Source organism: Bos indicus x Bos taurus, chromosome 19 (assembly GCF_003369695.1).
Source record: "Bos indicus x Bos taurus breed Angus x Brahman F1 hybrid chromosome 19, Bos_hybrid_MaternalHap_v2.0, whole genome shotgun sequence".
NCBI lineage: Eukaryota > Metazoa > Chordata > Mammalia > Artiodactyla > Bovidae > Bos > Bos indicus x Bos taurus.
Window position 1 is genome coordinate 28,259,962 of NC_040094.1, and position 24,429 is coordinate 28,284,390.

The 24,429-nt window shown below is 49.4% G+C and overlaps 2 protein-coding genes and 1 long non-coding RNA gene across 3 annotated transcripts in view; 2 read left to right on the forward strand and 1 right to left on the reverse strand.

Moving 5' to 3' along the window:
• The window catches only part of POLR2A (RNA polymerase II subunit A), an 88,800-nt gene extending 69,326 nt beyond the window's left edge, over positions 1-19,474 (forward strand). The window contains exon 30 of the mRNA XM_027519047.1: positions 17,926-19,474. Within this exon, the coding sequence (XP_027374848.1) occupies positions 17,926-18,997 (1,072 nt within the window). The 3' untranslated portion in view covers positions 18,998-19,474. The remainder of the gene's footprint in view (positions 1-17,925) is intronic.
• LOC113878155 (tumor necrosis factor ligand superfamily member 12-like) lies at positions 732-8,787 on the forward strand. Its single transcript, XM_027519048.1, has 7 exons — positions 732-959; positions 1,107-1,154; positions 1,686-1,758; positions 2,403-2,456; positions 2,540-2,575; positions 7,492-7,616; positions 7,811-8,787. The coding sequence occupies exons 1-7, from the start codon at positions 747-749 to the stop codon at positions 8,093-8,095; spliced, it is 834 nt and encodes a 277-aa protein (XP_027374849.1). The 5' UTR covers positions 732-746; the 3' UTR covers positions 8,096-8,787.
• LOC113878156 lies at positions 8,578-9,601 on the reverse strand. Its single transcript, XR_003506921.1, has 2 exons — positions 9,339-9,601; positions 8,578-9,135 (listed from the first exon to the last, which is right to left on the reverse strand). It is a non-coding gene; the product is annotated as an uncharacterized LOC113878156 (long non-coding RNA).
• Positions 19,475-24,429: the final 4,955 nt, after the last annotated feature.

Consider the following 24,429-nt stretch of genomic DNA (forward strand, 5'->3'; position numbering starts at 1 on the left):
GTTTCCAGAGAACTGCATTTGGGGAACACACTTGGGGTGGGGGTGGGGGCACACAGCTCCCAGCGCACAGTTCTAGAAGCTTGCTCTCCTCAGGTGCAGGATCCTGGGTTTAAATCAACTACCAACTGATTTGCTAAAAGAAGTAGAAACCCAGCCTGCGTTAATGCCAGACCTCAGCTCTTTTCCTTACTTGCGGAGGAGGATGTCTTTAGGTGCGGCTGCTAAAATCCGAATGTGCCCTGGCCTCCAACTGTGTTGACTGAGGGAATAATAAGACCAGCCACATGTGGCCTTGTCACCTTGGCCTGCAGGCCTAATTTAGCAATCTCGCTCGGGCAGGACTAGACCCGCCGCACTTGCGGCAGTGCTCCCGCCCCGCCACCGGCACCCAGGCCGCGTGGAGTTTCTGCTGTTTCAACCCTCGATCCCTTTCTCCCGCCGGCCGGCCGCCCGCGTGGAGAGAGCTCAGCCGCACACCCCAGCTCGCCCGCTACACACTCACACACACATCGCCCCGCTTTTCCGCGCTCGGGAGGTGCGTGCCTCCGGCCGGGACCCGCTCTGGGCTCTGCAAGCCCAGCGTCGCGCGCCCCGCTCCGTGAACTGAGCTCGGGCCGGCTCGGAGTTTAATCACAGGGTCCGGTTTCCTGTCCTCATCCCCTACCCACCCCCCACCAGCTCCCGCCCCGTTTCCCTGGACCCTCCCTCTCCCCGGCCAGATCCGCCCGCTAGCTCCCCCTCCCCCCATGCCTAGGGTCCAGGGATGGGGGCCGGTGAGGCAGGCACAACCCCCGCCCGTGGCCACCGGTTGGATCCAGATGCTCCAGACGCGGATGGAGCGCCAAGCGGAGCCCGGCACCACCCTGCTGGCCCTGCTCGTGCTGGGCCTGGGCCTGGCCTGCCTCGGCCTCCTGCTGGCCCTGGTCAGCCTAGGGAGTCGGGCATCGCTGTTTGCCCAGGTGAGGCTGGGCTGCACACCCCTCCCTGGGACTGTCCCGAACATCTGCTGGGGCCGGTGGGCAGAGGGGAAAGGGGGCCAGGAAGGTGGGTAGAGGGTGAGATGTCAGGTGGAGAAGGACAAGGTAACGCTGCCTCCTTCCCAGCAGGAGCCTTCCCAGAGGGACCTGGTGGCAGAGGAAGACCCGGACCCGCTGGTGAGTTGGGGGTGGGTGCTGGCTCAATGGTTGCTCGGCATGGGAAGTGTGTGCCCTGCTTGTGCCAGACACGTGTGTGGGGTGTGTGTGCATCACCTCTCTTATGCCTGGGTACATGAGAGAGTGACAACTGTGTGTAAGGGTTTGTGCCCCCTTGATGTCAACCAAGTACGAAGTGTTATTGGCCGTGGGGGACGTGGGAGTGTGAGATGCAGGAGCCTGCTATGGAAGAGGGATGCTGGCTGTGTGTGCAGGGTGTGTACTCATTTTGCACACTGACTGGGTGTGGGCGTGTGTGTGTGATGTACCAACTGCTGGTTGAGGGGAGCAGACTAGGGGGATGTGGCTGGTTTTGGGGAGAGGGGTGAGCCCTGACCCCAAGAACTTGCCGCCAGGTGGCCTCGGCCGCTCTTGGCTGAGGGACTCGTCCTCTTGCTGACTGGGCCTCTCCTGACGGGCCCCGTCAGGCTTAGCTTGTGTCTTTGGAGTCCCTGGTGAGATCCTGGTTTAGCTCTGCCCTAATGCCCTTAGGACCTGAACCCCCAGCCCGAGGAAAGCCAGGATGCTGTTCCTTTCCCGAAACTGGTTCGGCCTCGCAGAAATGGTGAGCAGCCCTTTATCCCAACCTTAGGAATCATATCATGGTGGCTTCTGGACTCACTATCAGTTTTGTTCATCATAACAGCCCTGGGAAGCAGGCAGAGCAAAACCCATTATCCTTGCTTATGGGTAGAGAAACTGAGGCACAGAGAGTAAAAGGGGGGTTCGCAGTCACAGAGACTCAAACCTAGAATTCTGACCCTCCCTCTGAAGCTCCTTCCATAGCATAGACCTGCTTCTCACTCAGACCCCACCCTGAATATGAAAGCGGGTAGCCAGGAGTTAGGAGAGCTCCTGAGGTCCTCATGAAGACAAGGTACGGAATCAGAGGCCCAAACCCCCCAAAGCAAAGACTTATGACTGGGGTGACCCGTGACCATGTATCCAGGCTTGCAGGCTTACACCTGTGGGCTCAATGTGATGATTAATAATCCCCTCTTGCGCTCAGAAGCATCCCACTTTGGATGATAAATTATCAGTGGCTATACCTGTGGAGGAAGATACGGCCTGAAGTTCTGAGACCAGGAGACTTAACAAGAATAAGGATGCCAGGGTACTGGGGGGAATGGGGCTGAGAGAGTAGCTCCTGGCCACCAAGCCCCCAGACGTGGGGACTGCTTTGCCCATCTGTCTTTCCTTGATCCTCAGCATCTAAAGGCCAGAAACCACGGGCGCGCAGAGCAGTTGCAGCCCACTATGAAAGTGCGGCATGGGGAGCCATGCCCAGGGAGAAGGGGTGGCAGGGCGCAGGGCAGGGCTCACCACCCCTTTCCTGTGTCTTACAGTTCGCCCACGACCAGGACAAGATGGAGCACAGGCAGGTGAGGCCCCGATCCGCCTCTGAGCTCTTCTCTTACCCTCACAGCCCTGGCCTTCTGGACAAGGGACCCCTCCAAAACCTTGATTCCCAGCCCCATCCCCACCTTCAACATCAGAAACTCCAAAAGCCAGTTCAGGAAAATGCTTAGAGCTCGCTTCTCTTGGCTCCCCAAACTGGACTTTGTCCGTGACTCAGACATGGGACCCCAGGGAGACCCCTTCCCCTTTCAGAGACCAGGCAGATCCCCCCAGCAAAACACCAGCTGGGCTTCTCCCTCAGCCCTCGCTCATCTCCAAGAAGCATCCTTGATTTTTTTCACTCTTCTTTCCCCTCCATATTCCAAGAGTTTTTGTGCTCTGATCATTTTTCTCTAAATATTTCCAATCTCTGATCTTCTTTTCCATCCCCACCCCACCCCCACCTCAGCACCATGACCTCACAACCTCAAACTCAAGTCTCCAGCTCCTTCTCCATTCTAGACTTTTCCCACCCCTACTGTGTCCCACCTGTGTTGCCAAGTTCAGCCTCCTTAAGCATCTCTCTCATTCTTCTATTGCTTTTCTGCTTGGCTTTCATCCTCTCCACGCTCTGGTCTCAACCTCTTTTCCTGGCACATCCGTATGCCCTCTCCACGCTTGTTGGCTGACACCCCCTCCCCACCAATGTGCTTCTTCTGGACTTTGGACATACTGTTCGTTCACCTGGAATTCCCTTCCATGTGATAGGCCAGGAGCCAAGATACGAGAGTGACTTAGTCTAGGGTTGGCAGCTGAGATGGAGAGAAGTAAATGGATTCAGTGTGTAGTTCGAAGAGAAGGACTTGGTGGAGCAGGATTAAGGGGCGAGGGGGAAGGAATGACTTCTAGATTTTTAACTTGGGCATCTTTGAGAATAATGGTGTCTTTTATTAAGTGGTGTTAACCAGGAAGGAAACAGGTTGGGGGGGCATGTAAATTAATAATTGAATTTGAGAGCTAATAATAACTAAGTGGATAAATAATAAACAAGTGAGTTTCACAAATAGTTATCTGGACTTGGTGAGTGGCTCAGGCCTGGGCAGGGTGTGTAGAGTCAGGAGTCATCACCAGATGGATGGTATTTAAAGCTACAGGACTGGATGAGACACCCACGAGGGAAGGGGGCCCCGCAAGGAAAGCCCTGAGGCTCTTGGAGCAGAGTGGGAGAATTCAGCGGAGACTGAGAAGCAGCCAGAGAGGGGAAGAAACCCAAGGAGGGCAGTGTCCTGGAGTCTGAGAGAGGACATAGTTTCAAGAAGGAGGATGTGGCTGTCTATGTTGAATGCAGCTGAGTGGTCGGTCACATGAGATGAGAACAGAGAAATGACCGCTGCATTTAGTAACATTCAAAGTCAACTGGTGACCTTGACAAGGGCGGTGGCTGGTGTGGTTAGGTTGGAAGCCAGTGTGGACTGGGTTAAGAGAAAATCGGAAATAGGAATCAGAGACAGTGACAACTCTCTCCAGAAGTTTCTCTGTGACAGGAGCAGAGAAATGGGCCAGGAGGTAGAGAAGGATGTGAGTCCAGGAAAAGTTCAGTCCTTAAGCAATACTGCCTAAATCATAGCTACCTATTCAGGTTTTAATCTCACCTAATCCTTGAAAGAGTCCTAAAAGGAAGATAATCCAGCCATCTGCTTTTTACAGAGATGACGGTAACCTGTCCAGGTCATGATGATGCTAAGAGGTGGGGCCAGGATTTGAATCCAGCTATCTGTGCTTGTGTTGCGGACATTGAGTGAGAGGCGATTGCCAGTGCAGGGGTGGGGGAACCTGCAGGCAGCATCCAAGGAGGTGGGAGGGGGTGGACTCCAGAAGGAAGAAAGGGACGGGACGTGTCATCTCATCGCCATAAGAGGGTCAGCGGTGACCACGAGAACAAGTCGGTTTGTGGTTTGGGTGGGAGGACAAAAGGTAGCCCTTACCTGATGCCTTCGGGGTCCTCTGGAGATTGAGGGAGATGGGCAGGAGGGACGGTGAAAAGCAAGCCTAGCAGGGAAAAAAGGGGGATTGCCGGGCAGTAAAGAATGAAATTTAGTGATACCATGGTCTCAGGCACACCATGCCCTTAGCCACAACCAGCTCAAACTAGTTCCCTAGCCAGGAATGCCCTTTCTCCTTCTCTCCCTTACTCTTCATGCCTCAGGCCAGCTTTCTTCCCTTCTGACTGGACCATTATTTTAGCAGTTACCCAGACATTTACTCATTTGTTGACTCAGCACACATGAACTGAGATGCTACTGTTTGTATGGACCCAGCTAGGTGCCCACACTGAGTAATATCCAGACCTATTTGCAAGGAACTGCTGTCTAGGAGAGGAGGCAAGCATCTAAATTTGTAAATTACAATGTGATATGACAAGAATAATAATGAAAGTAGCAAGAGACACATGGCCAGTACAGAGGAAGACAACTTTACAATGGAGTCAGGGACTCTTCCCCAAGGAGGCATGGGCTCTTACCCAAGTGTGAGTATAAGATGGACAGAGGGGCAGGGCCACTTGTACAAAAGCCCAGAATTTTCCAAGGGTCCGATGAGGCTGGAGGACGGGGAGCAAGCGGCTCGATGTGGTTGAGGAGACAGATCCAGAAGAGCAGAATGGGGTGAGGCTGGAGAAGGATATGGAGCCAGGTCACAGTTGGAGTCTGGAGGTTATTCTGAAGTCAAAGCAGGAAGAGACAGTCTCATGTCTGCATTTGAGAAACATCACTATGCCTCTGTGTAATGTGGCGAGTAAACTGGAGCAGGCAGTTTACTCTCGGTGGAAACAGGGAGCCTAAAGTGGAAGGAGCCTGAAGAGAGTCCCAGTGAGAAATGGCCGAGTCCACACACACAGGGGACGGAGACAGCTACTTAGGTGGCAGACTTGCTAGGAACTGGTGATCAATGGATAAAGCTGGTGAAGGAGAGGCAGGCTTGAGTGCTTGACAAGAGGTAGGACCAGGAGCCCATTGTGGAATGCAGACGGTCAAGCAAATTTGGGGTTGGGGGGGGGTCAGGCTCAGTTTTGGTCTAGGTGAGTTTGCAGTGGGGAGCATGGGGAGGTTACTCTAATGGCAGGCAGGGAGCAGTGTCAGGAGGGGCAGAGCTGGAGACTCAGACTGGAGTCTTGCGAAATAAAAGCCAAGGCAACCCATAGGCAGGGATGAAAATGCCCTGTGAGCATTATGTTCTTGAGAAAGGAACCAGGAGAGCGCCCTGGGGCAGGCAAAAGATGGGGGTGCCGGGAAGGAAGCTTCCCAGGCTACTGAGATGAGGTGCTGGAAGCCCCGGAGAGCAGCCTGTGGACCCAAACAAGAGACAGCTGCCTCTACAGCCTCTTCCTCCCCTCTGTTTTCTTCCCACCAGCATGTGCTTGGTGTGTGCTCAGAGCAGGCCCAGCTGCAGGGCCTGGGGTGCGGTAATCAGACCAATTCCCCTGCTCCTTGGGGGAGGCAGACCCCAAACTATCACAGAAGGAAATAAAGATGATTTCTGTCCTTGGTGACTGCTATGAGAGAGATGCGGTGAGTGGAGGAGAGTTTAATGGAGACTAGCTATTAATATTTCAGACTGGGAGGCCTGGGGAGGTCACTCAGAGTGACCAGACTGACTGAAGGGAGGGAGGAATCCTGGGGGGAGGCAAGAGCAGTAAAAACCCTGTGGAAACAGTGAGCTTGGTGCCTGGCAGGAACAGAAAGTGGGCCTGAGGGCCTGGAGTCTTGTGACTTGGAGGAATGTGTGAGATTAGATCTGAGAGGTAAACAGGGGCGGCTCATGGAGGACTGTGAAGTCACTTGAGACCCTGCTTTGTCATTTGATTATTTGTCTTCTTTACAATTTGCAATTACCTTTACTCTAGTTTTGTTATTGTTAATGGCTTTATTGAGATATAATTCACATACTATACAATTCACCTTTTAAAAATGTACAGTTAAGCTTAGTATAGTCACAGAATTGTATGACCATCACTACAGTAATTTTAGAGTTTTCATTACCTCAAAAAGAAACCCTGTATGCTTCACCCACCACACTGTATTTCCCTGATCCCCTCCAGCCCTAAGCAACCACTAATGTACTTTTTGTCTCTGTGTATTTGTTTATTTGGAAATTTCATGTGCATGCGTGTTCAGTCGCTTAGTCATGTCTGACTCTTTGCGACCCCATGGACTGCAGCCCTCCAGGCTCCTCTGTCCATGAGATTCTCCAGGCAAGAATACTGGAGTGGGTTGCCATTTCCAACTCCAGGGGATCTTCTAGACCCAGGGATCCAACCCCCATGTCTTGCGTCTCCTTCATGGGCAAGCAGATTCTTTACCATTGCGCCACCTGGACAGTCATAGAACACGTGATCCTTTGTGACTAGCTTCTTTCACTTAGCATGGCGTTTTCATGTTTCCTCCACATTGTAGCATGCATTAGTACTCCATTTCTTTTTATGGCTGAGTAATATCCCATTGTATGGACTTAACACAATTTTCCTTATCCATTCATTAATGGAGATTTGGGTACCATTTTATTATTTTTAATTTTTTGTTTTTATATTTTTCCCTTTTGATTTTTTATTTTAATAACCCATGTTATATATGATTTAAGTAATGCATGCATACCTTCTCCAAGTAAAAGAGCAAATGGTGCAGACACAACCTATAAAAGCCCCCGTGCTTCTTGAGTCCTTCTCCTGTCTCCAGAAGCAGCTGGTGAGAACTTGCTATCATTCTAGTCCTCTAGGTCGGGTTTCTTCCCCTAACTTCGTATCACACTCCCAGCTCCCTAGGCTGTGGCTCCTCCCTTGTCCCGGGCCTCCTAGATATCTTCTGGGTAAAGTGGGCCCAAAGGTTTATAAACTCAGTGTCTCACTGGCCAGTGTGAGAAGGTTCTATAGAGGGATTTCCCCCTGTCTCTGAACACCCACATTCAGGTGTGGACGGGACGGTGAGTGGCTGGGAGGAGGCCAAAATCAACAGCTCCAACCCCCTGCGCTATGACTGCCAGACCGGGCAATTTACGGTCACCCGGGCTGGGCTGTACTACCTGTACTGTCAGGTAAGCCCCACCTGGCTCCACGGGTAAAGCCGGAACTGAAGGAGAAAGGCTGGGCTTCGGGGTTGGGGGCAAGTTAAAGGTGGGGAGGGGAGCGTGGGGTTTGGGCTGAGAGGAGCCTTGGGCCTCTAAGGACACCTGAGATGAAGCCCAGGGCCAGCAGAGGCCTGGACTCCGCCCCTCCCCTGCCCCCCCACGTGCACTTTGATGAGGGGAAGGCTGTCTACCTGAAGCTGGACTTGCTGGTGGATGACACGCTGGCCCTGCGCTGCCTGGAGGAATTCTCGGCCACTGCGGCCAGTTCCCCTGGGCCCCAGCTCCGTCTCTGCCAAGTGTCAGGGCTCTTGGGCCTGCGTCTCTGCCAAGTGTCAGGGCTCTTGCGCCTGCGGCCAGGATCCTCCCTGTGGTTCCGCACCCTCCCCCAGACCCAACTCAAGGCTGCCCCCTTCCTCACCTACTTTGGACTCTTCCAAGTTCACTGAAGGGCCATGGTTTCCAGGTGGCTTGTCCCCACGGCCGCTCTCTGAGCACCCCTGTCCCCTCTGCCCCACCCTGAGCTGCTCGTCCCCCAGACCTGGCTCTCCCCCGCTCCCCCACTAAAGGCTGCCAGGGCTCACGTGAGGTCCATGCCATGCAAATATTCCCAGCTCTTCCCACCTCCAGCTCTCTACCTCACTAGCTCCCCAGCCCCATTTATCTCCTGACACCCCAACCCTGGCTGCAGCCCCCCAGGACACTGTGTTGACTGTACTCTGGGTGATGATGGGTCCTCCATACCCCCTCTTCTGCCACTAAGAGGGGCCGGATGCCAGAGAGACAGGGACTAGGCCAGGAGTTCCCCAATGTGAGGGGTCAGAGACCAGGACAGGCTCCTCCCCTGATAATTCCCTGTGGATTTTTAAAAGATATTATTTTTATTATTATTGGGACTAAATGTTGATAAGTGGATACTAAAGAGAATAAGTCATGGTTTCTCTCTTTATTGGGGCTTAGGGGGTATCCTCAGGGTAGCTGAGGGCCAATGCAAGGCGGGGGGGTCTGGGAGGTAGGGGGTGGGGGCGACGGTCACCTGAATTCCAGGTCGACATCCAGGCTTGGGCACGGAGACCTACGTGCCTTGAAGCCCCAGGCAGGAGAAGAGAATCAAAAGGCAAACTGCCAGGGGGAAAAAAAATCAATTCTCTGCCCAAGGTCCAGCAGAAGTGGCCTGATTTACCTAGGAGGCGGGCTTCCTCCTGTGGGGAATCGCTGGGCTGGGAGGAGCAGCGGCCCTTCCCTTGGCAGCCTGGGCACCTGCAGCAGGTGCTGGCACCAGCGCAGGCTGGGACTTGGCGCAGGGAGCGGGGAAGCGGGGGGTGGGCAGGGAAGCAGGCGCGATGTGGGGACTCAGGGTCAGGAAGTGGGACACTAGGGCCCAGGAACACGGGAAGCTGCGCCCCAGGGTCCAGGCAGGAGTCCTACAGTGGTGAGGCGCTCCGGCTGTCTCTTTCTCATTTGTCCAGAGCCTTATGTAAGAGCGTTTCTGGGGAAACAGGAAGTCCCGCTTGCCAAGTTCAGCAGAGAGAGTAGTGCAGGCCTCCTTCCAACACACCCGGCCTGCCCTTAACCCCAGAACTCAGCCAGTTCCTTGCTTCCCCGACCCTGGTTCTCCTCCCCACTGACCCTCTCTCCTCCCCGCCTCGCCCACCTTCAGTCACGGTGAGCAGACTGCCCCGGAGATCTCACCTGTGCCTGGGCGCGAGGGTCTTCCACTCTCCGCCCTTCACCCTCGGTTTCCCTTTTTCCTCTTCTTCCCCCGAAGCCTTTTCCTTTCCCTTCCTCATTTTTCTCTTTTTGGGAGACGGAAAAATCTCCGGAAGGTCGGAGAAGAGCTCCTTTCACCCCTTAACGTTCCCGCGCCTCCTTCCCTCCCCGACCTTTCCCTCCTCCAGCTTTTTCTTCCCAAACCGGGGAGATCCTCCCAGCCGCCGCCCGGACGAGGTCTGAGCGCCTAAGTGGAGGCGGCGCAGGCTTTTTGTACTGAGGTTTGCGCCTGCGCAGCGCGCCTGCGTCCGCCATGCACGGGGGGTGGCCCCGGCTCCTGGGGCAGCGCATGCCCGCTGCGCACCATCAAGAGCGTGCAGTTCGGAGTCCTCAGTCCGGATGAACTGGTGTCCTCCCACTACTCCTCCCTCCCGCGTTGCGGGCGGGGCTTGACGATGGCCGTGGAAACCTGGCACTTCTCCTGCCCAAGGGGACCGGATGGGTTAGTGGCGCCAAGGCAGTGCTGGGTCCAGCTTTGGCTGCTGCTGCTGCTGCTGCTAAGTCGCTTCAGTTGTGTCCGACTCTGTGCGACCCCATAGATGGCAGCCCACTAGGCTCCTCTGTCCCTGGGATTCTCCAGGCAAGAACACTGGAGTGGGTTGCCATTTCCTTCTCCAATGCATAAAAGTGAAAAGTAAAGTGAAGTCGCTCAGTCGTGCCCGACTCTTAGCGACCCCATGGACTGCAGCCTACCAGTCCATGGTATTTTCCATGCAAGTCCATGGGATTTTCCAGGCAAGAGTACTGGAGTGGGGTGCCATTGCCTTCTCCTCCAGCTTTGGCTAGCCAGAGTTAAATTTCCTTGGGGGTCAGCAAACTTAGTGCTGTGTCCGAGCTGGGGGCCTGGCAACCGGAGGGGCTGGAGGGTGAGCAGGAGGGAAAGAAGTGGGGGTGATTGGCTCCACACCCCAGACACCAACGTTAAATGAGATGACACGAATGCTAAGAGGTCTTTACAAGTTTGGATGAGAAGTTGAGCCCCCAATTTTTTTCCCTCCCCCTGCTACAAGTATTAACTGAGTACCTGCTACGCAATAGGCAGAACAGATGCTGGGGATACAGAACTGAAAAAGATGAGGACCCTATCTTCTAGAATCGAGAGCACTTTCTTTGAGAAGGGCCAGGGAAGACAGACGATAAACACGAATAAATGAACAAGATAATTCTGTTAAGGGCAAGTGCCTTGAATAAAGTGAAATGGTGTCATGCGATGGATAATGAATGAGGTGAGGCTTCTTTAAATGGGGTGGTGTCACTGGAAAGGCCTGAGATGACATTACCCGAATAATGAGAAGCAGCCAGTCTCCTAGGCCATAGGTTCTCGGACAAGAGCTTTTCAGGCAGAAGAAAGAATAAGTGCAAAGGGCCTGAGGGAGGGTGTACCCTGGAAGCTGAAAAGTGACCAGGGTGGCTGGGGTTTAGTGGTGAGAAGGAGAGTATTATTAAACCATTCCTGAAGACACAAGAGGTGGGGCAGGCCGGGTGGGATATCGTAAATCATGGTAAGGAATCCGGATTTCATTCTGTTTTCGATTGGAAGCTATTGGAGAATTTGTAAGCAGGAGAGGGATATCAAATTTACATTTAAAAAACAATGACTAGTTTGATTATTGTATGAAGAACTGACTGGGGAGGACTAAGAGTGGAAGCAGGAGGGACCAGGGAGGAGGGAGGGCTATGGGCGAATCAAACTCCTTTGTGGAATGAACTGAAGGAAGCCAGCGAGCTGGAAAGAATGGAATTGAATAGCTCTGTGATGGAGACAATTTTGCTAGAGGCAGGGGCCCAGCTATAGGAAAGTTGTGTCAGGAATTAGAACATCCTGAACTCAGACCACACAGAATACATTCCAGATGGAGTGAGGTTGACGTCTAAAAAGCAAAACTATGAAGCACTCAAAAAATATAGACAGCTTTTGGAGGATGATACCAGGGGAAAATCCTTAGAAGGAATGAGTGAATTATGGGTAAATTTTATTGAGTGCCTCTTATGTGATAGGCACCCAGCTAAGCATTTTATCTACAAAGAAGAGCAAGGCAAACTTAAAGATAAGAGCCACTTCTGTTTGTCAGCGACACCATGAACAGCTGAAAAACAGATTGGGAAACCGTATTTGCAACGTGAGGGACAAGGTTAGGTTCCTTAATGTATAAGGAACACTTAGAACTCAGGAAGGCACAAATCTAGATAAGAGGATCAGGGATAGGAATAGGCAGTGCGTAGAAGTACTACAAATGGCCAATAGAAATATTCAACTTACTAATAGAAATATGCAAATTAAACACAAACTTTTTTTTTCTTACCTGATTTTCCCCTGTTGACAAAAGCACTGGGAAATAGGCATGCTTACACAATTTTTGGTAGGGATAGATTGGTGTATAACCTTCTTGGAGGACAGTCTTGACAGTATGGATTGTTTAATATGCATATTATTTGGCCCAGTGCTGCACTTCTAAACATTTATCCTTAAATAAAAGACTATTAATGTCTCTCCTCAAGTATGCCCCTGCCCCAGTCTTGCCTGGGTCAGCAAGCAGGGAGGGCTCCACAGTGCCTCCAGTGGCTCCCGCCCTAAACCCAAAAGCCATCTTTTTGACTCTTCCCTTTCTCCCAGCCTCTGCTCAGTCTGTCTGCCAGTCTGTTTGTTCTGCCTTTCAAAATGTGGTGGAATCCAATCATTCATGACTGGCTCAGCCACCATGGTTCACCCCACCATCGTCTTTCCCACGGGGTGCCACGGTAGTCCCAGACCCTAGTTATTTCTGTTAGAGTTTGCAAAGCAGCTAGAGAGATCTTTTAATCGTATCTCTCCCCTGCATGGAATTCTCTTCAAAGGATCCAGACTCCTTACTCTGTTCTGTGAGGGCCTGTGCTTTCTGACCCCTGCTGACCTCTCCATCTCATTCCAAATCTCCTTTTTGCTCTTTAACTTCCCCGACCTGCTGGTTGATCCAGAACTAGGAGCTCATTCCTGCCTCAGGGATTTTATTATTCACTGTTCCTGCTGCTTAGAAGAACATTGCTCAGACCTCAGCAGGTCTGTTCCTTTATGTCAGTATGTGTTCTGCTCAGATGTCGTAGCCGCTGATCCCCAACCACCCTATTTAAGTAGCATCTTTTTGCATTCTCTAACCCCGTCTTGACTTTCTTCTACTTCATAGCTGGTCAGTACTTGAAAGGATTCGTTTTTTTTGTTTCTTACTTCCTGAATAGAATGTAAATTTCAGTGAGTTAGCTCAGTCGCTCAGTCGTGTCGGACTCTTTGTGACCCCATGAATCGCAGCACGCCAGGCCTCTCTGTCCATCACCAACTCCCGGAGTTCACTCAGACTCACGTCCATCGAGTCAGTGATGCCATCCAGCCATCTCATCCTCTGCTGTCCCCTTCTCCTCCTGCCCCCAATCCCTCCCAGCATCAGTCTTTTCCAATAAGTCAACTCTTCGCATGAGGTGGCCAAAGTACTGGAGTTTCAGCTTTAGCATCATTCCTTCCAAAGAAATCCCAGGGCTGATCTCCTTCAGAATGGACTGGTTGGATCTCCTTGCAGTCCAAGGGACTCTCAAGAGTCTTCTCCAACACCACAGTTCAAAAGCATCAATTCTTTGACGCTCAGCCTTCTTCACAGTCCAACTCTCACATCCATACATGACCACTGGAAAAACCATAGCCTTGACTAGACGGACCCTTGTTGCCAAAGTAATGTCTCTGCTTTTGAATATGCTATCTAGGTTGGTCATAATTTTCCTTCCAAGGAGTAAGCGTCTTTTAATTTCATGGCTGCAGTCACCATTTGCAGTGATTTTGGAGGACTTTGTTATTCACCTCTCTTCCTCCAGCATCTCAAATAGTGCCTGGCACATAATAGGCATGTAGTAAAAGTTACTCGAATAAATGGGTGAACGAATAGTTGGACAGGTACATAAAAATACACATAGAAGGATTTGTACTGCAACATTGTTTCTAAATGATACTGTTTGAAATTATAAGTCACATAAGTATTTACTAATTCAGTTCAGTTCAGTCGCTGGAATTCTATTTAATAACCAGGGTTTATTATAATAGAATAAGACTCTCTTAATAGGTTAAGTCCCCTGACTCCCTATTGGCAAACTCGTGAGGCACCGCAGCACCCACAGGGATCCAGTGGGAGATTTTTAAATTTTCAGGAGAAGTAGAGCTCATCTGCTTGATGCCTTGGGAACCACTCGATTGGGCAGCTTTCTTTTCAGCATTAGATGGCGCCAGATCCCTTTCGATGACGTCATATCTTTGTGAAGCTGGGGTTTTAGCAGTGGCTAAATACTGGGCAAGAATCAGTGTGGAACCAGAGATAAGAGTGGTGTCTGATTCTAAGATTTGAGAAGTGTGGTGCGCAACAGGTGTCATACATAAGTAATTGTGGTTATTCTGGATAAGGAAAAATGTTATTTTTATTTTAATACATTAAAATAATATTTGTCTCAGTTTTTGTGTGTTGTTTTTTCAAAGGGCTGTTAAGTTGCTCTCATGTAAATCATTACTAGGTTGTTTGGATCCGGGTATTTAACAAGTGGATCTCTTTTGGCTGTGAGAGGTAGTGAGGCAGTAAGGGCATTGTGAACCGCTAAAGTTTAGGAATCTGGAAAAAGAAAAAGGTTCCTCAACAGTATGTAGAATGAGGCTCCGTTTATGGAAGAATGGGAATATATTTGTATTTTTTGAAAAGCATGGAAGGCTGTGCACAAAATTTCACAGGCATCATCTCTGGTGTGTAGGCTTTTCCAAGACTGATTTTGTTCTGCAAGGCTTACCGGCTTACCATTTATATCATACTTCGTCTTAGAGGGAATAACAAAGTTCCACCTAGGCCTGGAGAAGCCTCTTGGGGCACAGACAATATTAAAGGTAAAATATTTTCCAGACGTCTTGACAGTAGTGTATGTGTTGAAATAGAGAGGGCTCTTGGGTTGACTGTAAGACACAGCAGTCGTCTTTGCTGTTTGAGGAAGGTTTTGGCTGTTGTTGCCAAGGGCTTCCCTGGTGGCGTAGAGGATAAAGCGTCTGCCTGCAATGCAGGAGACTGGGGTTCAATCCCTGGGTCAGGAAGATGCCCTGGAGAAGGAAATGGCAACCCACTCATGCCCTGGAGAAGGAAATGGCAACCCACTCCAGTACTCTTGCCTGGAAAATCCCATGGACAGAGAAGCCTCGTAGGCTACAGTCCATGGGGTCACAAAGAGTTGGACACTTGGCTGTTGCCAAGTGAGGGGAAGGAAGCAAGGAGGGTTGCTGCTGAGGCTTTATGCAAAGCTTGTACAGAGTCCAGGGAAGTGGGCTCCTGATTACTTGAAGGCGTTGCCCCCATTCATTAAAAGCAGTTGTCCACTGTGGAAAGCATAAGTCAATTTGTTGATACTCCAACTTATTCCAGGAAGAATTTAAAACAGTAATAGACTCTTTTAGGTGGAGTGTGGGCTACAAGGGTGAATCAGAAGGTTATCCTGGTCCTCAGATTATTTATAACTCAGTGAGGGGTTTCCTATACATGCAGCAGGTGTTCACTGAGCCCCTACCCTGTGCTGGTTACTTTACCAAACAAATGAAACGTGATCCTTGCCCTCAAGGATTACAGTCCAGTGGGAGAGACAGATGTGTAAACAAGTAATTAACGTTGGGCTGAGAACTTTGCTGGGGTGTAGATAAGGCTAGGAAGAGTTGAGAATGCTCTCTAAAGAGGTGACATTTGAACTGGGCCTTGAGAATAAGTTTGCTGGAAAGGAGAGCATGTGAAGAAAAGGAACTTTGAGAACTCTATTGTAGTTGGAGCAGAAGTGTTGAGCCCTTGGAAGTCAAACCTTTACCATATGGGCAGTGCGAACTGATGGATGAAGGATTGGGGGCTGAAGTATTTTGTGTGTAATCCAAAATATAACTTAGGTAGAGGGGTTAGTCCAGAACATTCCAGGACAGCCCCTGGCCCACTCTCAATGCCTGGAGGCAGAGGGAATCTTTAGAAGGTGGCTGGCTTGGTGAGCATGGACTTGGAGCAGAGGGGCGTGAAAAGCCTTGAGTGTGATTTCCTTTGGGCCTGTCTCTAGTGACCTCTGGAAGCCAGATTCAGGCCTGCTCCTGCTTCGTTGTGTTTGATTCAAGGCAAGCAAACACTTCTGTTGTGTTTCTCACGAGACACGATGCAGCTGATGGGGTCTGGCTTCGTGAATTTAGTAAGCACAGGACCTATCTCCTTGAGATTTCATCAGGTCATCTGGATGAGCATTGTGGATGTTCAGAACCTCTTAGCCCTGTATCTGTAGACCACAACCCAGCAGTGGCTAATCAGATTTCATTATGAGAGGATCATTGGTTTGACTATAAGGGAACAACCTTTCTCTTTTCAAGTTCTTTGAGGGCACTTCCCTGCAGTGGAGGGTCCTAAGCAGTTTAGATCAGTTTCACATGATCAGGATAATAGAGGAATGCTACCTGCCCAAGAGATGCTTAGAATCTATGAGGAAGACAAGCCCCAGTAGATAACTTCATTGTGTTATGAGATGTGCAGTGATGGAGGGGTGTGGAAGCATGGGAGGGGCACCAGTCTGCCTGGGGAGGCTGTGTAAAGGCTTTCTGGAAGAAGTAGTGCCTGAGCTGAGTCTTTTATTTTTTTAATTATTACTTTTTGGTCTTTGTTGGCGTGCATGGGCTTAGTTGCCCGGCAGCATGTGGGATCTTAGTTTCCCAACCAGGGATCGAACCCGTGATCCCTGCACTGGAAGGTGAATTCTTAACCACTGGAGTACCAGGGAAGTCCCTATATCATATTTTAGATTCCACATATACGTGATATCATATGGTATTTGTCTTTCTGTGTTTGACTTCACTTGATATGATTATCTTTATGTCCATTCAGGTTATTGCAAATGGCATTATTTCATTTTTCATAACTTAGTAATATTCCATTATATATATGTATCACATCATCTTTAGCCATTCATCTAAATGAATGATGAGCATTTAGGTTGTCTTGGCTGTGATGAATCGTGCTCCGGGTGTCCTTGAGTTTAATTGTTTCCGCTGCAGTACCGTAGGATGATGAGCATATGTTTGGAATCAGAGAGAGCTGGATTTGACTTCTGCTGGCTCCTTGAGATTGAGGCCTTGGGCAGTCACTTTATATAGCCTCAGGTTTCTTATGTCAAAGAGATAGGAATTCACTTACATCAGGTTAGTGGTTAGGGTTAGACAAACAAGGTACATTAGGCATGTTTAGTGCCTGGCATGAAGTTGACACTCAAACTAGAAGCTTTTATTAAATTCTTTTGAGTTCTTCTCTGTGGAAGTTTAGTGGACCAAAGCTTAACTAATTTTAAAGTTTCTGGTGTTCAGTGTGTGAAAAGTTGCCATGGGTTTCCTTGAACAGCTCAGAGCAGAAGTCTCTTCTTGAGGTTGTACCTGTTTCTGAGCTCTGCCTTCTCTCCCCTTCCTCCACTGAATTGATCCCATTGAGTCCTGGCTGTACCTTCCCCAGGATTCTCACCAAAGGCCGAAACCCTCAAGCCATCTCCTGAGGCTCCAGGGTTCACCCTGAAAATTTTCTGTGCTCCAGACAATTTTCACCAACCCTTTGCTCTAGTGCTCCCTCCTTCTGTCTTATCCTAAAATGTCTGAACATAGAAGGGATTCAGGCTGGCCCAAGCCCTTGAGAAAGAGGAGGTGACAGGGATATAGGCAAAGAGTGCCTAACTTTAGGAGGTGAGGTTAGAGTTGACAAGGCATGTCTTGGGGCAGCACACCTGGGCTGTCAAGGTGTGGTGGCCATACGGGGAAGTTCCTGCCAGGGACCCCAATTCTGGCCTTGGTTTCAGCTTTGGGAAACAAACAAGACATTGATTTTTTCCCTTTTCTTTCCCCCTTTGAAGCAGCTTTATTTCTTTTGCGGTTAAATTCTATAGATGACAGTGGCCTAGAATTCATCCCAGAGGAATGAATAGTGTGTGTGGAGCCCAGAGCTGCCCACACACTGGTCTGCATGCCCTGTCTCACTCAGAAGGTGACTGGAATGAGCTTCTGACTTGTGGTATCTGACTTTGGCATTTTCAGAATCAAATATCACACACACTGACCTCCCACTCCTCTCACTCCAAGATAAACCTGCTTAGTTCTTTTGTAAGTAGTTGAGGGTCCTTTGAGGCCTTGGTATAGAGCTCCCCAGCCATGAAATCTGAAAACTAGGGATTCAGTTCAGTATTAGCCTTTCTTTTCCACAGAAGCGAATGTCTGTGACAGAGGGCGGCATAAATACCCAGAGATGACCGAGGGAGGCCGCCCCAAGCTCGGGGGGCTATGGATCGGAGGCAGGGGGTGATTGAGAGGACGGGCCACTGCCAAACCTGTGCAGGTGAGCAGAGAGGGGCTGGCGTGGACCCTGGAGGGAGGGAGAGGCTTGACCTCACAGAGAACTGGGGCTGAGGGTGGAAGCACAGAGACCTGGTCTCTGAGGTGAGTGCTGGAAGGAACATGTCACGTGTATTTTCCCAGCTACTCCCCGACATCGCCTGCCTATGAGCCCCACTCCCCTGGAGGCTACACACCCCAGAGTTCCTCTTACTCCCCCACTTCCCCATCCTACTCCCCTACTTCTCCGTCCTACTCTCCAACCAGCCCCAACTACAGCCCCACGTCACCCAGCTACTCCCCGACCTCTCCCAGCTACTCACCCACGTCTCCCAGCTATTCACCCACGTCTCCCAGCTACTCTCCCACTTCCCCAAGCTACTCTCCCACATCACCTAGCTACTCACCCACATCACCCAGCTACTCGCCCACCTCTCCCAGCTACTCGCCCACCTCACCCAGCTACTCGCCCACCTCGCCCAGCTACTCGGCCACTTCGCCCAGCTACTCACCGACATCTCCAAGCTATTCACCGACATCGCCAAGCTACTCTCCAACTTCTCCAAGTTACTCACCCACCAGTCCTAACTATTCTCCAACCAGTCCCAATTACACCCCAATATCACCCAGCTATAGCCCAACGTCACCGAGCTACTCACCTACTAGTCCCAACTACACACCAACAAGCCCCAACTATAGCCCAACCTCTCCAAGCTACTCTCTGACTTCACCCAGCTACTCCCCAACCTCGCCAAGCTACTCTCCTTCAAGCCCACGATACACACCACAGTCTCCCACCTACACCCCCAGCTCGCCTAGCTACAGCCCCAGCTCGCCCAGCTACAGCCCAACTTCACCAAAGTACACCCCAGCCAGTCCTTCCTATAGCCCCAGCTCACCAGAGTACACCCCACCTCCCCCAAGTACTCACCTACCAGCCCCAAATATTCACCCACCTCCCCCAAGTACTCACCTACCAGCCCTACCTACTCACCCACCACCCCAAAATACTCACCCACATCGCCTACTTACTCACCAACCTCTCCTGTCTACACCCCAACCTCCCCCAAGTATTCACCCACTAGCCCCACCTACTCCTCCACCTCCCCCAAGTACTCACCCACCAGCCCCACCTACTCCCCCACGTCCCCAAAGGCTCTACTTACTCGCCCACCTCCCCCGGCTACTCGCCCACCAGCCCCACCTATAGCCTCACCAGTCCAGCCATCAGCCCGGATGACAGTGATGACGAGAACTGAGGGTGAGCTGTGCGCAGCGGCACCTGGCTAGGTGGAGGGCGGCCTTGAGGTACCCTGCCGCTCCGCTCCCCTGTGGGGTACAGCCCCAGTCTGGCTCCCTTGTACATAGCTCCTTGTGACCGTCCCCTGTTGAGGTTCCAGACCCATTTCTGCTGGGGATTTTGTTTTGTTCTCTACTTGCGCTATGGCAGAACCCACTCACCCTCTGTGGTGGTCTCCTTCCTGCCCCAGTACCCCAGGCCTGTCCCCAAATCAGACATCCTTCTCGCTGTGGCTTGATTGGGGATAAAGGGTATTTTCACTTCTTAGGGGTAGGTCCAGCTCTGGGTCGTCACACCTGATCCTCGGGAAGAACAAAGCGAAAGCTGCCTTTTGTCTGTTATTTTATTTTTTGAACTTTAAATAAAGTTTACTAGTTTTGACCAAAAGTGTGTCTGTTGAGTGGTTTAACAGGAGGTAAGAACAGCCAGGCTCAACTCCCTGCCTGGGCTGCTGTTGCATTTCCAGTGTCAAGGCTGATCTCTGCTAATGGGCAGGGGCAGGAACCAAACGCAGACAGTACATTCTTTCATCCAACAAACTGTGCACCAGGCATTGCTCTGTCTTGGCTTTGGGGTCGAACAAATAGGCCTCATCCTGCTTTAAAACAATATTGACATAACATCTTTTTCAGCAGTTCTACTGATTGTCATACTATATGGGCTTCCCTGGTGGCTTAGTGGTAAAGAATCTGCCTGCCAATGCAGGAGACAAGGGTTCAATCCCTGGGTCAGGAAGATACCCAGAAGGATATGCAACCTACTCCAGTATTGTTGCCCGGGAAGTTCCCTGGACAGAGGACTGTGGTGGGTGATAGGCCATGGGGTGGCAAAAGAGTTGGGCACGACTTAGCAATTAAACAACATGATTTTAGAAAAGCACAGAGGTGTAGTACAGAAGCAAAAAAGTTATTACCCTTACCATCGCCACCAGGAGGCATATTTTCTTTGGGTATTTTTCTTAGAGGGTTCTCAAGTCACTTCTGATCAGTGTTTGTTTTGGCCTCAAACCAACAATGAGATTGTGAATACTATGGTATTTTTTAAAGCTGAAGTTAAAGGAGTTGCTGATAATTTTCTGTTTTCAGTTGGCCATGTCATATTTTGTTTCATGAGTTCTTTTTTAAATTCTTACTTTGGCCGCACAGCTTGTGGGATCTCAGTTCCCTGACCAGGGATTGAACCCCAGGTCCCTGGCAGTGAAAGCCCAGAATCCTCACCACTAAGCCATCTGTGAACCCTCTGAAGTATTTCAAATAGTTTGGAAAGTAACATGGCCAAGATCTATTTACTAAGATTATAGATGGTAGATACCATTTTGCAATATTTAATCCAGGTCTTAAATTGTTTTGATAGATGACTTTAATGACTTTAAAATTTATTTTTTATTGAAGGATAATTGCTTTACAGAATTTTGTTGTTTTCTGTCGAACCTCAATATGAATCAGCCATCAGATCCCATCAGATCAGTCGCTCAGTCGTATCCGACTTTTTGTGACCCCATGAATCGCAGCACGGCAGGCCTCCCTGTCCATCACCAACTCCCGGAGTTCACTCAGACTCACGTCCATCGAGTCAGTGATGCCATCCAGCCATCTCATCCTCTGTTGTCCCCTTCTCCTCTTGCCCCCAATCCCTCCCAGCATCAGAGTCTTTTCCAATGAGTCAACTCTTTGCATGAGGTGGCCAAAGTACTGGAGTTTCAGCTTTAGCATCATTCCTTCCAAAGAAATCCCAGGGCTGATCTCCTTCAGAATGGACTGGTTGGATCTCCTTGCAGTCCAAGGGACTCTCAAGAGTCTTCTCCAACACCACAGTTCAAAAGCATCAATTCTTCAGCGCTCAGCCTTCTTCACAGTCCAACTCTCACATCCATACATGACCACAGGAAAAACCATAGCCTTGACTAGACAAACCTTTGTTGGCAAAGTAATGTCTCTGCTTTAGAATATGCTATCTAGGTTGGTCATAACTTTCCTTCCAAGGAGTAAGCGTCTTTTAATTTCATGGCTGCAGTCACCATCTGCAGTGATTTTGGAGCCCAGAAAAATAAAGTCTGACGCTGTTTCCACTGTTTCCCCATCTATTTCCCAAAGGTATACATATATCCCCTCCCTTTTGAACCTCCCTCCCATGTCCCTCCCCGTCCCACCCCTCTAGGTTGATAGCACCTGTTTGAGTTTCCTGAACCATATAGCAAATTCCTCTTGGCTATCTGTTTAGTGACTTGTTTTTATAAAAGAAAATGTTCATTATCGAAGATGCAAGCATGACAGAACATCTCCCGAATCCTCTGAATTACACTTGGTTGTTGGTGAACATAATCCCAGACAGGTCTCTTATCATATAGAAGGATAGGAATTTAAATAGAAATGGCTCGTTTTTTGGTGGTAACTCAGGATTTACTCTTCTTTTTTTTTAAGATTTATTTTATTTATTCTGGTTGCCCTGGGTCTTTGATGGTGTACAGGCTTCTCTAGTTGCAGTGAGTGGGCTTCTCATTGCTGTGGCCTCGTTGCGGAGCGCGGGCTCAGGGCGCCCGGACTTCACTTGTTGCTTCGTGTGAGCTCGGTAGTTGAAGTTTGCAGGCTCTGGGGCTCTGGCTCAGTAGTTGTGACACCCGGGCTCAGCTACCCTGCAGTGTGTGGGATTGTCCCAGACCAGGGTTGAAACCCATGTCCCCTGCATTGGCAGGCGGATTCCCAACCACTAGACCACCAGGGAAGCCCAGGATTTACTCTTAACAACTTTGCAGTATACCGTATAGCCGTCGCCATGTTGTATATGTGACATTCCCAGTACTTTACTTATAACTGGAACTTTGTACCTTTTGACCACTTTCATGTAATTCCTCCATCCCCTGCCCTCACCTGGTAATCAAATCTGATTTCCTTTTCGATGAGTTTAGTTTTTGTTCTGTTTGGTTTAGATTTGGCATGTAAATAAGATTATGTAGTATTTATCGTTACTTTTTTGGGCTGTGCATGTGGCATGCTGGATTCTAGTTCCCCATCTAGGAATCGAACCTGTACCCCAACCTCTAGGAAAATCCCTACATAATATTTCTGTTTGACTTATTTCACTTTGCATAATGCCCGCAAGATCCATCCATCTTATTACAACTGGCAATTAGATAAGTGAACTCTGCCAGGGCCAACCTCAGGAGAGGCAAACAGGGCACTCTCCACAGGGACCAAATTTAAGGGGCAACAAAAAAACTCATAAATAATACTTTAATGCAGTATTTAAAAAATTAAAATTAGTGTAAAAATCCATGATGGAGTAAAGAGTAACAGTTTTTAAAGATTTTTATTTTTTTTGGATGTGGACCATTTTCAAAATCTTTATTGAATTTGATATAGTATTGCTTCTGTTTTATGTTTTTGTTTTTTGGCCCCAAGGGGATCTTAGCTTCCTGATCAGGGATCAAAGCTGCACCCCCTACATTGGAAGGTGAAGTCTTAACCACTGAATTGCCAGAAGTGAAAGTCGCTCAGTTGTGTCCTACTCTTTGCAACCCCATGAACTGTAGCCTGCCAGACTCCTCTGTCCATGGAATTCTCCAGGCCAGGATACTGGAGTGGGTAGCCATTCCCTTCTTCAAGGGATCTTTCCAACCCAGGGGTTGAACCCATGTCGCCCGCATTGAAGGCAGATTCTTTACCATCTGAGCCACAGATCAGATCAGATCAGATCAGTCGCTCAGTCGTGTCTGACTCTTTGCGACCCCATGAATTGCAGCATGCCAGGCCTCCCTGTCCATCACCAACTCCCGGAGTACAGGGATGCCCCTAAAATTGCCAGGGAGGTCCCCAAATAGTAACATTTGAAATTTTGAAAGGATCTATATGAATCCCCCACCATGACCCCATGTTTGCCTCTGGCCCCACTGTGACTGGACACAGTGCTGGTTCGCAGGTGTCATTCTGTGGTCTCTTGTCTCTTGCGATGACTCATGATGCCTCATTTAAGGCTTGTGTGTGTTTTTTTGCTTTAGATCGTGAGCTGCTCTCTTTCCTTGGAACTTAATCTTTGGGAGAACTTTGAATCTTTGATGGAAGTGGCCTACCTATAGAGAGAATGTATGTTTGCTTTCTCCCAGCCCGAGGCTGCACTAGCAACCTGGGAACCCTTTGCATTTTGTGAAGGTTTTCTTAAGCTCCTCAAGTGGGTGAATTGCAGCACAAACTATGGAAGGGCTGGGTTGTAGTTTCAGGTTTTCAAGAAAGATTATTTTTTCCTTCCATTCAAGGTTGAGCCAGGCAAGTTCCCTTGCTCCTTCCTTCCTACAATGGGTTTTGGATTTGGTTTCCCTGTGTCTTTATACTGAGCTTGCAGGAGGCCCTGATTATGTGCCGAAATCTCCCACAATCTTGGTGGAGCCTTGGGCTTTAGCTCCTGTCCCCTGTAGCCCAGAAAACAGTCTGGACAAAACTCAAGGTCTCCTATGTTTCACAGAAACCCTTCGGGAGAAAAGCTGACTTAGGTGCTTGCTTACCTCCCAGGCTTCCTGAGTTTACTGCATTTTCGGCCTCTGTAGAAATATTTCTATTTATTCCAGCTCAGTAATGTTTATTTTCTGTTTTTTTGTTTTTTTTTTTTTACAAAATATTTAATCCACAAATTTAGTCTTTTCAATTAGGAAAGCTATGTAGGCTACCTAGTCAGCTGATGGCCATCCTACCTCGCAAGTATGGCTTTTATCCTTTTTTGGTCAGGTTTTATAATATTTACTTTCTGTTCTGCAAATATAATCCCTGCAGTTATGCCCTCTTATTGATGTATTTAAATGGCTCATCTTTAACTTATCACGGCTCCTTCCCTATCATCTTTTTTATTCATCTCTCTAGGATGTTTTTCAGAAAGGGCTCATAACTGCTTCATTATAATCCCTGAATCTTTTATTTTTGAAACTCTTCTGTAGCCTTCAAAACTGAAAGCATATCTTGGCCGGATATTTCTTTCTCTCATACTTTTGTGGACGTTGCTGATTTTTGTATTGGTCAGAGTTCTCCAGAGACTCAGTAGCATGAATATGTATGTGTATATGTATATATTTCGGAGGCTGAAAATGGATGATTTTCATGATCATCCACTTGCAAGTTGGATACCCAAGAAAAATAGGGGTGTAATTCAGCCCAAGTTCAAAGGCCTGAGAAGATTAGATGACATGTCCCAGCTCAACCAACTGAGGCTGGAAAGAAAAGGGGTGAATTTCTCCTTCTTCCATCTTTTGTTCTATTCAAGCCTTTGATGGATTGAATGATGCCCACCCACACTGGGGAGTGCCATCTGCTTTACTGGGTCTACCAGTTCAAATGCTAATCTCATCAAGAACACCTTTA